Source organism: Prunus mume, linkage group LG5 (genome assembly GCF_029339155.1).
Source record: "Prunus mume cultivar Tortuosa linkage group LG5, ASM2933915v1, whole genome shotgun sequence".
In the NCBI taxonomy this organism is placed as follows: domain Eukaryota; kingdom Viridiplantae; phylum Streptophyta; class Magnoliopsida; order Rosales; family Rosaceae; genus Prunus; species Prunus mume.
Genome location: NC_142702.1, coordinates 13,448,694 through 13,464,496, shown reverse-complemented (window position 1 = coordinate 13,464,496; position 15,803 = coordinate 13,448,694). Strand labels below are relative to the sequence as shown.

The following is a 15,803-nucleotide window of genomic DNA, read 5'->3' as shown; positions in this document are numbered from 1 at the left end:
TTTTGGGAGTTTCACTAAAACACCCAAAATGGGGGTTGAAATTATAAAAAAACCCAAGAACTATTTAAACATATAAACACACCCAAAACCCATCATTACACACACTCAAAACCCATTTATAAACACACCCAAAAAGTTGACTTTATGGTTGATTTTGGGTGTGTTTCTATGTTTAAATAGTGCTTGGGTTTTTTTATAAATACATGTCTAGGATTGAGTTTATTTATAAATTTGTATTATTTTTTTTCTTCTTATTGTTGGGGCCTTTTAGTTTAGAAAATAGAGGAAGATATATCCACTAAAAGAATAGCAAAATTTTATTGCATCCGAATCAATACCGATGCCGACAAAAATAAGCAGAAAAAATTACACAATCAAATTGCCTAAAATCTGTACGCAGGCTAACCTAATTTAGGAAATAAATTTTACCCTTTATTGTTTCCATACGAGCACCTGACAAATAGTGTATGAGAAGTAGACGACCATATATACACCAGATCTTGCTTGTATCATTTTGGTTTTCCTTCCACCACTCCACAGACCTGCCTATACTAAAAATGGCCTTCAACTAACTCGACATCCTCTGTACAAAAGATCTCGAGACCCATCCTTCAATTTTCGGGTCCCTCCATCTGCATTGCTCTCATGTTCATTTGATAGTATTCTATAAAAAATCTTGGGATGTTCTAAAGATACTTGGAACTCTACCTGAAAATTTCAATAGGAAGAACATCGGAGGAGTGAAGTTGGTGCTCAAACCTCCAGCAGCTCATAATCTAAGTACTGCTCATTTAGGCTGGAAATAGCTATCATAAATAGAAAGTTTATCAAATGCCTCGTAGTTGGCCTTCAGTCCGACAAATTGGCTACCCAACCGAGCACAGCCAGCATCTGGCCACCTGCAGCCTCCATCTCGCATGCGTAAAGGGCATAAAGTTTCGCATACTCGATCAATTGGGTTGCTGGAAACCACATCATCTGCCATAACTGTAATTGAAACAGAGAGGTCTGATTTATCATCACGCTGTACAGCGCCATCTGCTTCTCTTTTTGAGGGATACGATGACTTCAGTGGAGGTTCAATTTGGCTGCTTTCAATGTTGACAGTGCAATCTCCACTGCCTGAAAAGTGGACGTTGCATCCCAGTGATTGTATAGCTCGCTTTATGGCCTCACTTTCCTTGCTTGCCCTCTTGGCCAAAATCATAGCTGAGCTGCTGACTTGCTTTTCATTTTGCAAATCTGCACTTAGCAATTCCATAACGGCAGTGATTTCTTTAGCTTTCCTTTCTGCCGCTTCTTTTTCCTGTGAGGAGTTTATACAGAACCAACATTACCAACAGTAAATGTTATTATTCATGTCACATAAGCAAATTTGGAATGCCATTTTATTTCTAGGAAGGTAACGATCAGCGATGCGCAAAACATAAAACATTGCTTTCAATAACATAGTAAGCACAACAAACAAAATGTTAATTGACTATCCCAATTGTTTGTTGTATCCTTAATCGGGTGAGTGTGAAATAGGGGTGGCAATTTCAAATACAACTTGCAAGCAACAAAAAGATGCGTACACATGTTTCTTTTGGTTGGCATTGTTGACACAATGAAACAGATCATATTCAGGTTGGATCAAATAAAATAAATTGACATATATAATGACCAAAAGGCCACTTGGGTTCAATTTCACAAGTAACTATGTTGCAGTATGTTTAAAGTTTTGGCTGAAATCATGAGCACTATTGAAAAGAGATTATAAATAAAAGATTAAGAACAGATACCTTTGAAACATAAAACATATGTTTAACTGGCATTTCATGAACAAAATGTCTGGTTATCTTCTGCTCTCATTTCATAATCCACTTTTTATAAACTCTCTCGATTGAGTGATTTTTCAATTTTCTTTTTTAGTCAGAAAAAGAGTCATAGTCTTGAGTTCTAGAGAGCTCAAGAACACACAAACATATATACTTAAAGCTTTCAACTGGAACATCCTACTAGGTTTGAACCTGCAATTTAACAGTCCAGCCATTCATTCATTCACTCACTCAGTCACTCAACTCAGTCACTCACTAGGGCTGAAAAGTAAGAACTATTACCTTCTGTAGTTCAGAGAATTTAATATCCATCTTCCTAAATTGAGCTTCAACATCTCCAGCTTGAGCCTCTGAGGGACAAGCCCATCGGAGATGGAATTGAGGCCAAAGAGTTGGTGCTAAAGCTGCTGCTGGAGGCAATATTGGACCATCATGCTTCAATGGATCATAAAAGTAGTTATAGTGCACATGAGAACTTCCCTTCGAAGCACGCAAATCGGCCAAATATGCCCACATGCATCCACAAGCTTCAGGTACACCACATTGCTGCCTCTCCTTTTCACTGAAATAGATAAGCAAACAGGAGAATTAAGTTAGTCTATTTCAAATTTCAGTACTTCTCTCAAATAATAAAAAAAGAAATTAAATAACCAAATCATGATGAACTCAAAAGAAGCTCACAGAAAAAATAACACAAAAAGACCAAAAAAAAAAAAAAAAGGGTGAGAAGAACAAATAGATGTTGACCAAGCGAAGGATTTGGTTTTTGACACTGCCAGTAACTATGATATCAATGCATATGAACTAGAAAACCTCACAACTATCAACATTCCGAAGACACAGACACACCAAGTGATTAACAATGAAATATACTACAAAATATCACGAGTAGAAATCAAAATATAATAAGAAATTTCTGAACTCATTATCATGAGTCTTCCATGAACAAAATTTGATATTCATTCCAATGCATAATGTACGTCGTTGATAAAGTTTAATCCTTTCCAAGCTTCAAAAGCATAGTTGAAACAGCTAGTCGATATACTAGATCCACTACCTTGCCCTATCAAATATGTCTAAGCATTTGAAACACAACCTGCTCTAGATTCTTCCCCATCCTATCCAGACTATCACTGCGGCCCGCTACATGCAATCATATGGTGACTTAGTAATACGTGTACAAGTACATTATTACAGAGTAAATTATGATGACTAGGTTACACAATTCACTTCCGAAATCTCTATAGTTACTGCTCAAGTCTGCTGCGTAATGGTCTGCTGGAATAACATTTGTTTTTTTGTTTTTTTACCTGTTTATATCTTAGGTACCTGACTCCACACCCTAAAGTAATAAACCCTAGCCAGGAAAAACATAATAATAATAATAATTTAAAAACCAATAGAAACTAAACTGCCACTTGAGCTCCTCATGTATGCATATAATGATATTCAAAGGTTACCTTCTACAAAATGCAGGAGCTTATTTAATTAGGTTTTGACCTTTCGGGCTCTTTTGGTAGAGTTTTTTTTTTTTGGAAAGTAGAAACTATTTATGTTGAAATTAGGATTTAATTTTGTTAGGGCGAAGGTTTTTTTATCCTCTTATAAATAGAGGCTAAAAGCTATGTTGTAAATTACTTAAAATTTCAATTACCAATAAAGTTTAGCCTTCAGCTTTTAAATTTCTTTTGAGAACTCAAGGTTTGTCATTTGTTTCCCTCTCATAACCATGGAAGATCAATATCCATCAACGTGTATGCCTACATCATATCACGCTCGTAAGAAAAGCCAATTCTGAGATACTAAACAAAACTGTGAATTCACCACCTTGAGATATCTAGATATTGGTTTGATTCTCATCATGCAGTCTAATCTAAAGGAAGACAGATCAATTAAGAGTATGCAGAAGATCAAAGCCCCATAACAAACTGTTTCAAGGATAATGCTCATAAAGGAATTTACCTATTACAGAAGAAGTTTCCAAAGCGACAGGATAGAACACAGTCCACAAGATCCACCAGGAAAGCCTAAATCATAAACCAGTAGAAAAGTTAATGAACTATTGTTCCCTGACCACAAAGGGCAATTAAAAGAACAGATAAAGCTGTTCGATAACACATTCAACTACATTTGTGATCAGTTTCATCAAAAAGAGAAACAAGTATATTTTGGAAGAAGGATACATACCGAAGAGAACTCAAAAGCGAAAGGATACATTCGCAACAATTGTGAAACGCAATCAACCCACTGCATCAAAATACAAGCTAGATTAATTACTGTATGAATGCTGAAGACAACAATTTTCGGTGCAACACGTTCTCCTTTCAAATGGAGAGAAAGTACAGAAAAATCTAGCATACAACATTCGAAATGAAAAAGGAAAACTTGACAACAAACTGGAAGTTGGACTGAGAGTGCATTGCTGCTCGAATCAAATTCAACAAAGAACGAACCACTTATTTAACAATTTTGGTAATACGTAATTACATATTGGATGTCACTCTCACATCTCTCAATTAATAAACCTGGCTGCTCCTATTTGTGCACAAGAATAAAACATCAAATAACAAACAAACAATGCATTTGTAACTAGAAACCTCAAAAACATAAAGAATTGGAGATGATGTACCTTTATTGCAACTAGTGTAGAATACCTCACATCAGGTGGAACAACAAAATTAGATGAACAATAGTGAATTAAGATAAGTCCTAAGAAGATGCAAAAGATAACTACCTAGATACACATTTAATCCACAACCTCTATAAGGTATTTTATGAATATTTTGTTTAGGAGGTGTGCGAGTTGAGCAAAATATTTTTGTTTTTAACTTTCTAGGAAGATGGGAAAAGAGGTGGATGGCGAAAGTTGGGAGGTGACAATTGTGCTGCTCTGTTATCTCTTCAGATTCTAAACATAGCCATTGGATAATAACCAATAGCTTATTAATTGAAGGATATCCTCAACATTTAAAATTTGACATTGATTTAGAAGTATAAAATAGTGAGTTTAATACTTTATCATATACCCACATAACAATGCGCACCTGCAGAAATATGGGAGAATAGTTGTTCTGTGCGTGAGAAGTAGGCGGTTGAGATGTGAACGATGCTGATGGCTGACGCATGGGTGATGACTGGATACTCCCAGTAGAGGACTGCCTTGTCAATTCAGAAGGTATGCTGCAACTTCCAGTTACAGTTGACATGCCCACTCGATCTGCAAATGGATGACCAAATGCTAGCCAATCTTTCTCAATAAGTGCCTGCATAGAAGAAAATAATCAAAGTATTTTTTAGTCACATTACATCAAAAGTGCACCTTCTGAATGTTCCAAGTCAAAAGACATTCGCTACTGTCAGCACCTGACCATATGTTTAAACTAAATATTTTACAGTGCAAGAAGTTGAATTCCAGGATATGTACTAGTTTCACAATTTTGCCAAGTATGCAACTCAAGCATGTGTAGAGTTAAAATAAAAAGGGAAATAAAAGGAGCTTTCAGCATTAGGTCCCTACACACATAAGCTTTCTCTGCACCCAGTCAGGCAGAAGATTATATTCTGTATGTGGTCCCAAAAACAGAATTGTTTTTTTCTAACAATCTTTTTATTTCTGTCATTTTATTTTCATATCTTAAAAAATGTCAAAGCTTCGATTGAGAATTTACAGTGTAAGGTACCGGCCCAAACCCTAAATTCCCCTAAACATACTAAGCCCTCCGAACCGTCTATTTTTTAGGTTTCCTTCAAAGATCATCTCTACAAAAAATCACTTGAATCCAAATCCATTAGACCGCTCAATTAAATGGTTGTTATTTTAGTGTTTTCTTGAAGCACCGTGTTCATCTATCTTATTAGTCACAATTAGATGTCTTAATGGTTTTCAATTTATCTAATTTTTTGCCACAATGATCTATGAATAAAGACTTGAAAAATAGACGATTCGAATCATTGAAAAAAAATTTGCGATGGAACCCCAAAAGGTGTGCCATTCCGAGCAATCAACACTCCGACATCAAAACCGCAGAAGGACCACCTAATAAATGGAAACAAGTGCACTCCTTTTTAACAGAAATGAGTTTCTGTTAGGGATTTTGGCATATTTTGCCAAAATAAAAATTACCCTACATTCCACCTTGCATGTAAAGTACTCATAAAACTGAAGAAAAACTAGCATCATAAATGAGAACAGCTTAGAAAGAATTTTCTAAGCCTAATGTGACTCGAGGACCACAGATAAAAATGCAACTTTAACTGTCCAATTATGTCCAGCAGATACCTGAAATCCCGTGACTGTCCGATAGTATGGATCAAGCAGCAAATTGGCAAGCGAAATCAGCTGAGTAGTTCTGTCCCATCCATCACTAAACAAACGAATGGATTATTTGGAGATTAAAACTCCATAAATGGAAACGCTGAATCAGCTAATTTGATGGAGTGCAACAATAATATAACTTACCTACAATGCACAAGCACCGATGCCGACTCCAAAGCAACACGGGCAGCAATCCAAGCAGAACCAGCCAAGACACTTTGAACATGTATTAACCAACCACTGTCCCCGAGAGTTGACACTGAAGCAGACATACTGCTAAGGTTGCCTCCACCCCAAGTCCATCCACCGTGTCTCTGTCAATAGCAACAAGTATAAAACATATATTCTCACCCACCTCAAACACAACTTTTTTTTTTGTGGTTAAATTTAAAACAAGGGCCATAAGGAACTTCATCTTCCCTTCTTTTTTCACTGTAAATACTTTCACCAAAATCAATATTCTTAACAGCGCTTCTTAGAAACCCTCAACATCAGTGGCAAAACTACTTTTAAGCCCATGGGATTGGGGACCACAACCCTCTGAGTTCTCTAAAAGTACTCTTGTTCCACTTTCTGATTTAATACATCTAATATTGGAATTGGCACCTTCCTAGTATATGAATAACCCTAATTTGGTAAAAAATTAAAAACCTTACTTGTTGCAGAGTGTAAAAATCTTACTTCTAGGGATTATTTAACCCTCTACAATTATTTTCTTCAGTTGTAAAGGGCTGCACTAAAATTATTTTTACAGAATTGTTGCAGGGGGTCATTTGTTTTGGCACACGGGGATCTTCCCCAAAAATCTTGATTTAGTCAATAAGTATATATTCAACTTTGAGAAAAGTTTACGGAAGAATATCAGATGCAAATTGTGTTCGTAGTTTTTGGGTTTTTATATTTCTAGGTTTGCCCATTTTGGACGTGAGAAGTGGATATTTCTTATAAAGGTTTGTGTGGAATAAATTGATGGATGGTTATGTTACTGTTTATGGAAACCCATATTCAGAACAGTCCTATAGCTTCAAAAGAATGTTGGGGATGCGAAGGGGAGATGCAGCCTTGGGGTTCGATCATCAGATGAGAGAGAGAAAACAGGAGAGGGAAGAGAGAGAAGAGAGAGAGGGCAGTCCGCAATATACCCTTAAAAATTGACAGAAGCAATTGTAGGGGGCCAAAGTGAAACTCGACTTCAAATCTGAACACCAATTTTTGACGAAATTAATTTAGGGACCAATTTTTGACATAAATCAAAGTCGTTTAACTTGGTGATGCCACAACTTAAGAGACAAGCTACTTATCGACATTCATGCTTTGGAATTGCAGTTGTATGGTCTTCCCAATAACCTTATCCTAACTATACTGCCTATTTCTCATGGTATTCTTGAGACAAGAAAAGATAATAGCTATATTTTTTTTAATAAGGAACAAAACACACACACACACAAAAGATAATATCCTAACTTGAAATTTATTAAAGAAAGAACAAACCAAAAAAAAAAAAAAAAAATACAAGATCCGATGGACGAGATCCATCAAAAGTAAAGAAAAACATGTTTTGTCATACCTATAATACAAGATATAGCCATCAGAAGATAAACAAACGATAAGTACCACAATTTAACACAGATAAACAATCCAGATATTCATAAGATATCAAGACTAACCAAGAAAGATGACATCCCATCCGATGAAGCCGCACCATGAGTGTCTAAGTAGTCCCTAAGCCGGGCAAAACTCTCTCTCATTGCATGTATGTTGTCTATCCCAAAGAAAACTATCTGATACACCCCACAAAAAAAATAGTATGTTATATATTTTTTATATTAAACACCATAAGATGCAGAAATGAAAATTGCAAACCATAGACATACCTCAGATTGAAAATAATTTGAAGATGACTCAGAGCCACCTCCCATGGCACCATTAGCTAAAGCATTTTTTCGAGGTCTTGCATCGGCTATATATAGCTTCCTGGCACATAGAAAGAAAACAATCAATCATTTTAACTTCTTAAAACATATATATATCATAAGACATACATGTTATTAAATAGTACAACCGAATTTGTTTATCAGAAAATGATTAACACCACCTCTACTTATTGAACTCAAAAAGCTCCCAAGCATAGAAGAATGTTATGGAATAAGAAATGTTAAAAAGTAATTAATGAGGACATGCATCATGGAAGGACATAGAGGCTTTTAAACAGCTTATAAACACTTCTTAATACTTGTTGTTTTGCAACATGCCGTACTAACGATACTAAGTCATTAGGAAGTCGATGAAACAAGAAAACATGAATGTGAAAAAATAACACAAACAAAAGTACAAAGCAAAACGGACAAGAAAACTTATCACTTACCTCCGTTTACCTCTTGTACCAGTAAGTTGAGGACAAAGTGCAGCAACAATCTTTTCATCGGTGTTGCTGTAGACAAATGAATGGATGTGAATTTGTGGATCAACACAATTTCATAAATAAATAATAATAATCCAAAATATATTATAATATATAGGTGCTCCAAATTCGAAGCATCAAAAGTACATTCCTTTTTAGGCTGTCCCCTTGATTGTGTCATGCATGTCTGTGCTCTGTGTGTGCACAAAAAGACAGGAGATTCAGCTTTGAAAACATAGTTTATATTACCTTCTCATATTCATCATGATACCAACCAATGGTTGGGAAGAACGTGCAAGAACTGCTCCAGTTTCTGTAAGTTGTCAAGAATATTAAGAAGCAAGTACAAATACCACAACATACAGAGTAACGAAAGACTTATAGCATACTTGGATGACACCACGTAACTACAGGCAAGCGACCTCTTGCACGGAAATTGGAAGCCTGGAGCACTTCATCATCACTAGCATCAGCAACCATGCAAAATTATTAGTTGTGTAGTTCCAAGGCAATGAAGCAAGCCTCATTAAACCCTGAAAATTCTTAGGGCAGAAGTATGGAAGGATGCATCTCAAACTCTTACGTAATGGATTTTGGAACTATCAAGGCAAATGGATAACTCTGGCACATTGTATAGCTGGAATTTATACTACTTATTCTCCACAAATCATTGGAAAATGTGAATGAACCATCCTCAATCATATTCATCGATGCACGTAAGGAGCCTTTTCCGAGAAGCCGAAGATACTCATTTAGTAACCGCACCTTTGGGTTGGTGTTATTGAATTTGGAAGGTCCAGAAACAAAAGCATAAAGATCCCATAGACTTGCTGGCTTTGTACACTTTAATAGTGCATTAAATACTGCAAGTCTCTGCAAGTTTTTTTTTTGGGGGGGTAAAAAACAATACCCATGTTAGACTGCTGTTCACAACTTCACATGCAAGCAACTTTCATCATAATTTTAAAAACATTTCAGCTTTGATACACGACACCAAGGTTTTGTAAGCCATTTCGAGTTGATAGGCCACAAGAAACCAATTATATAAACTGCTCATTCTTCTAAGTTATCATACCGTCGCATTCTCCCCTCTAAGCCAAATTATGTCAGAACCCCTAACATAATAAACTACTCTTTTCATCATTGTTTTTTGTAGTTGTATTTTATGCAGCGGAGAACTTGTCCACAATTTTGTAATTTTATAAGGCTGTAAGTTTTAAAAGAAAAAGCTTCTTTTACTTTGCACATATGTAAACATAAACTGAAGTATTATATAACATAACATATATAAGCACAATGTATAAAGTATAATATGCATAATACTTTTTCTGTATATGTGGTCCAGACGTGCTGCCCCTTTGTGCAGCTGCCAGCAGCTGTTACGAATTTGGTTTCAGCTGTTGCTAGTTGCTGCAATATGCTGCTGCAAAAGGTAGCTGCTGAACGGCTTTTTGCAACTTTAGCTGCATTTATTCTTGCTGAAATATTGGAGAGACTGTCCAAAATTTCGACCAGACTTGTGGCATTTTTTGTGAAAGTTAAAGCTAAAGCCTCGATTTTCACGACATGGTAAAAGCATAGTAATGTCTCCTTATGTTGACCGCCTCATTTTTGGTGAAACATGATGATGACTGATGTTAATTAGACAATCAATGTAATGAAGAGCATTCAAGGGATTTAATAAAGTGCATTTTGTCTTTAAAAAGAAAAGGACGATCATCTTAATTTGATAATATTAGTTTTTGAAAGTGGCATTCAGTTTTTTCACACCATAAACCATTTGATAGTCTTTAACCAAAATTTTAAGGATATAAAAACTTTAACAGCGATATACTGGACCAGAATGCAAAAGAGTCAATAAGTATTCACAGGAAAATTTACCTGCCTTGTTTTAGGGCGAAAGCCAAAGACGATGATCCTCATGTCTTTACCTGCAAAATATAAATGCATAGAACTATTAGTTCTCTCACAGTCTCTGCAGAAGACCTACCATTTGACTAGCAAACTAGATTTAATAAAATATATGAGTATCTAATCAACAGATCCCATACACAACCACTCATAGTTGGAGCCACAATTCCAGTAGTTACTATGGAATTAAAAAGAAAAGATTGCTTATACAAAATATAGACAGCTACACAGCTAAGTCTTATTGAAGGAACCTTAAATTTCCCAAACATCAATTAACAAAGGATCATACTGAACTAACATAATCCCTTCAGTCACTATGACCATATGTGAAAAGGGATGTGGTCTAAACTTCAAACTTCTAGCAGAAGTAAAGGGGAAAGTGCACAGCTGTAGTGAGACGTCCAAATTGTTACGAACAAGAATCCACAAAAACATTTGGCTCTTGTGTAATTACTTAAATCTACTGGAAACTGTTAACTTGTTCAAGTAAAATTCGTCATTGCAAATTTCCACAGTGGTCATGACAGCAAACAAAGAAATGTGTATGATCATGAACGGTCTCAGGTTGATCATAACGGAAAAGAACACATGTAGGCTGCTTCTTTAAGTGGGCATTCAAAATTGTATAAGTTCTATTCTCACCACACACCGCAAGAGAGAGAGAGAGAGAGAGAGAGAGAGAGAGAGAGAGAGAGAGAGAGAGAGAGAGAGAGTCTGTCTGTCTGCAGAAATGCAAATTGGCACTATTCGAGAAAATCAAAGTAGACCATGAGGAAAACTTTCGCCTGCACAAAACCATTGATCTTTAATACCACTCAGTCAGATAGCCATGTTACTGCCATGCCACCCATACTTAGCAGTGAGGATTTCTGTGTGGTTCACCAAAACTATCTAACAATCTACAAATTACCATTAAAACGGAAATTTGACTGAATTAGTTTAGATCTAGGATAGAATCCAGACCTCTCATCAAACACATTCTTCAAATGATACACAAAATCTCACATGACAACCAATTAAACAAGAAAAAGATTCAAAGCAATAAAAAATTAACATGAGTACTTCATATGAAATCATACCAATGACCTGAAGAAGTCGCCTTGATGGAGTCTTGTCAGATTGACGAGGGGTTGATTGATTCTTTACAACCTACAAACTCAAGGAAATACAATGAACTGGATATTGCCATACACACAAAGAAAAGCACAATAAAAGGTGAAAAACAACATTGAATAGTAAAATAATTAAAAGAGTCCAATCACTAACAGACATATATATATTGGTCATTTTCTTTTTGAGTCCATTCAATGATTTAGTTGAGCAAACAAAACCAAGGAAACTTAAGTAGTCTTAAAGCTCTGCCATCTCTCAAAACATGGCAAGGAATGAATTTATTCTCAAAAGAACAAGAAGAAAGAAACAAAGAAAATGCGACGACGAGTGAAAAGATAAATGGTTCAAAAGAAAAAGATCATATGTCAAAAAGGGTTGATCACTGATGTATTGTTGGTATATCACTAGCGAAGTGGAACAACCAATAGGAAAGCACGAATGGCAAACATGATGGAGGTGGAGAGGACTTAGATGAGAGAGCTTTTGTAGTTAAAAATGTAATAAAATATTTCATATGAATACAGTTTCTTGTAAATAATAAATATTAAGCATTTCACTAACAGTTAAAAACATGTGACCAGGCATCTCCTGTAAAAGTTACAAGTACAAATATATTTGAGACTGGAGCACCAAAACCAAAGTTATCACAAAAGATAAATACGCAAATCTCGATTAGAACTTACAATTTTGTTGAACTTCTCAATTGTTGCCAAAGGTATCGTGCCAAGTGCAATAACATTCCTAGTTCCCTCACTCTTGAAAAACAAATAGTAAGCATATCAAATAACCTGGGGTAGAAAAAAATGGGAACACACAAGTACACCACCAACCAAGACCATCATTATATCAAAGATTATTAAATACACGAATTAAATGTTTTACATTCCTCCAAACCACAGGCAACTTAGGGGCAAACAATTTCATTAACCGTAAAATACACAGAAATAAGACCTAACAAATGCAATATCTAGTAGAAGACCATTTTTTTTTTTAATGAGCAAGCCATAGGGCCAGAATTGACATCATGGAGATCCATCCATTGATAGGTAAGAGGGCTCCTCTCTTAGCCTTTCACACTAAGCAAGTATAACATAGCATAATATAAGAAAGGGATCTCCAATTTCTTCTCACAAATCTTGAAGCGTTTTCTTCTCCCATTTGTTTTTTCTAATTTTCCCCATCACCTTCTTCCTCTTCATCATATGCATCAATTGCACATTGAAACAATGTCGAGCAGAATATATGAAACAAAATCAGACGAGGCCGGATTAATATGGCTGACTGTTGACACTATTCATACAGATAATCAGGTCAGCCCAATATGTAAATTTATGGCATTACGTAATTATACCAGCGTTGTTAGGACTCAAGATCCCACATTGGAAAAATAGCAAATCCTAGAGTGGTCTAAGAGCTCTTGGGCACCCTTCCGTTACAAGCCGGTTTTTATGGGCAAGTTCTACCCATGGGCTCTTAACAATTGGTATGAGAGTCTAGTTTCACCATGCAACTGGGCCCCATTCTATGGAAGGGGCGACCTATAGGCTTGATTAAAATGTTCGGTGTTATGTATGCACATGATATTGAGTCAATGGATACTGACGAAGACGTTGGGTACAGAAGCGTGGTGGAATGTTAACATTCAAGATCCCACATTGGAAAAATAATATATCCTAAGTGGTTAAGAGCTCGTGGGGGCCCTTCGGGACATATCTAATTTTCAACCAAGAGAGAGAGAGAGCTTTTTGTTTCAAACTCACTCTTCTAACATACTCACTCTAGATTGCCACATATATAACATCAATTTCAGTGTTAGCAAGATTATTCACTCTTCTAACATAAATTTTCCTTGGGACATGCATAAAACGAACAGAACTAAACTTTAGAATGAGCACATTGATGAGGGTATATTGTCGAATATCATATGAATTACTTACCAAGAAAAGAAGACGAAAATTGGTCACTATCAAGGTACCTGCCTCATCAGTATTTACAAGAACAACGCCATACCCCTGAAAGTAAACTTTGAATATTAAGGTTTCGTATGCATACCATTAGTTAATGAACAAAACACCACATTACATCCATCTTCGTCAGTAACTATTGTTATTTACAAATTTTACAAAGAAAAAATCCTCCACAGCTATGCAGAATTGATCAAGAATTCAAAACTACAAGAACAAAAGAATTACATTGCACTTCAACAATCCCTATTTCGCATTATCATTCAAGAATTCAAAAAAGAATTCCAAGTACCTCAACTTCGACCTGTTCAGCTTCAAGCAAGCACTCCAATTGCACACGCGAAACCGACCGAGAAACGGACCGCGAAACCGGCTGGAAAACAGAAACAAAAAACAAAAAATGAATAAATTGATCAACTAAATTTCATTAGAAACGGACAATTCATAGGAAAAGAGCCCTAGAAGAGGGGAAAGAAGAGGACCTCAATGGTCCAGTCGAGGGCGTCCCAGCTACCAGTGGCCTCCATCTTCTCGGACTCGGAAGAGTCCCTGAGAGGCGTCGATCGACCTGAGCTTGAGCGGGGCTTTGGCGCTGCCATGCGGCGAAACGACACCGTTTCTCCAACTTGACAAGATAATAGAAGAGAGAGAGAGAGAGAGAGAGAGAGAGATAGAGAGAGAGAGAGAGAGAGAGAGATTCGAGAAAATGGAGATGGAGACGTGAGCTTTTGTCGTCGCTGTTTGTTGTGGGTGGAAATCGGCTATGGGCTTTACCTGCCTTTCAAAGGAATAGCGGTTCGCACGCCATCTATTATTATAATATGATGCTCGTATCGTATGTGCCCGTTGGGTTTTTTTTATTTAATTTTTTTAATTTTTATTTTTAAATTAAGAAAAAATGATATAAATAGTCATGTTTCATAAAAATTAAAATGAAAAAAAAAATTAGATAATAGGTCCTATTTATATGAAACACAACTATCCATTATTTTTTTTAATTTTAAAATAAATTTAAATTTTTTATAAAAAAATCTCCCATCGAGTATGTGCTGAGGGGCTAGTATATATTATTGGACTTGTTTTCGTTCGGACCACTCCTTTTTTTTTCTATTTCCGTACTTTTAAGTCAACTGGACCCAAACTTTGGTGAGAATTTTTGTTTTGACTAAATATCCTCAAGTAATTAACACTCCACCCAAATTGTGTCAATTTATCCTCAATTTGACCAAAAGAGAAAGCTGACTGGGCACTTAACCAAAAAAGTGAACTGCCATTTGGTCTTTTAAACAAATGAGCTTGTTATCTATGATTCTTTAGATTGTTGTTTTAACAGTGCAACTTTTGACTGGTCTTTCATCACCTTACAACCGGACATCGACATGTTTGCGCTTACTAAGATTACACCGTAGAGCTTGGATCGATCTATCCTTGAGCAACGTCAGCAATTTAACAAGTTTTTTGACGAAATCCAACGACATAGACCAACTTAAAGTACGGTGATGTGGACATCATTTTTTTAGTTTCCAAATTTATTTAGTTAGTTTTTTAGGTTCTCTAGTTTTCCATATTTCTAGTTTCCTAATTTATTTGGGTTAGGATTTCTTTTTAATAAGAAAGTTTTATCATTTTGCCTCTTGGTCTTAATTTGCTATAAATACCCTCATGGAAGTTGAGTTATTGAGTAAAGTTTATTTTTCCATAGATTGGAATTCTGATGTGAAGCCAAACCCCTTGTGATTCCATACCTATCTTTATTAATCTATTTTCTATTTTTTCATTGTTTTCGCTTCCACTAATCCATCTAAATATTCAATTCGCCTAAATCCTACATCAAATTTGTCACTAGAGCCGTCTTATTGTTTTTCCTAGGGTTTGAAAATTTCGAGTTACTTTTTTTTGCATGCCGTGTATCGATTGTATGACTCCAACTAAGGCTGGTAAGACATGCCAACTAGACATAGAAGAACAATCCAGACTCGTTGATCATCGTTTTGCAGACATAGAAGCATCTATTCTACATGACAAAGAAAGTTTGAATGGAGAAGAGCTGAATCATGATATGAGACATCACGATAGGACGAATGACCGAGATGGAAATAAACGTCATGATAGGAGGAATGACTGAGACGGCAAAAGACAAAAATTTCAGCATGACTATGAGCAAGACCTTGATTGAAAAGGTGATGAGGTCAGGCCTTCGGCCTGAGCTTCAAAGAGGATTGATTCCTCATAACATGAATACTTTCGAGAGGGCCTTTGAGGTGGTACAAGAATTGGAGCAT

General features: G+C 36.0%; 1 protein-coding gene across 1 annotated transcript; it reads right to left on the bottom strand.

Annotated features, from left to right (window-relative positions):
• Positions 1-299: 299 nt before the first annotated feature.
• On the bottom strand, positions 300-14,313 carry LOC103331199 (phosphatidylinositol-3-phosphatase myotubularin-1-like). Its single transcript, XM_008233809.3, has 19 exons — positions 14,004-14,313; positions 13,814-13,894; positions 13,495-13,569; positions 12,241-12,312; positions 11,524-11,593; positions 10,415-10,464; positions 9,117-9,406; positions 8,923-8,996; positions 8,783-8,846; positions 8,498-8,563; positions 8,007-8,106; positions 7,800-7,913; positions 6,277-6,446; positions 6,097-6,181; positions 4,862-5,080; positions 4,005-4,064; positions 3,780-3,844; positions 2,100-2,379; positions 300-1,306 (listed from the first exon to the last, which is right to left on the bottom strand). Exons 1-19 carry the CDS (start codon positions 14,118-14,120, stop codon positions 788-790), a joined length of 2,571 nt encoding a protein of 856 aa, XP_008232031.2. The 5' UTR covers positions 14,121-14,313; the 3' UTR covers positions 300-787.
• Positions 14,314-15,803: the final 1,490 nt, after the last annotated feature.

Excerpts from the sequence above, each read along its gene's own strand:
- LOC103331199 (XM_008233809.3), bottom strand. The coding sequence starts at position 14,120 with ATGGCAGCGCCAAAGCCCCGCTCAAGCTCAGGTCGATCGACGCCTCTC. Across the intron at positions 11,594-12,240 it reads TTGAGAAGTTCAACAAAATT|GTTGTAAAGAATCAATCAAC; the intron begins GTAAGTTCTAAT and ends TTGAGTTTGTAG. Across the intron at positions 2,380-3,779 it reads GGAAACTTCTTCTGTAATAG|TGAAAAGGAGAGGCAGCAAT; the intron begins GTAAATTCCTTT and ends TATCTATTTCAG.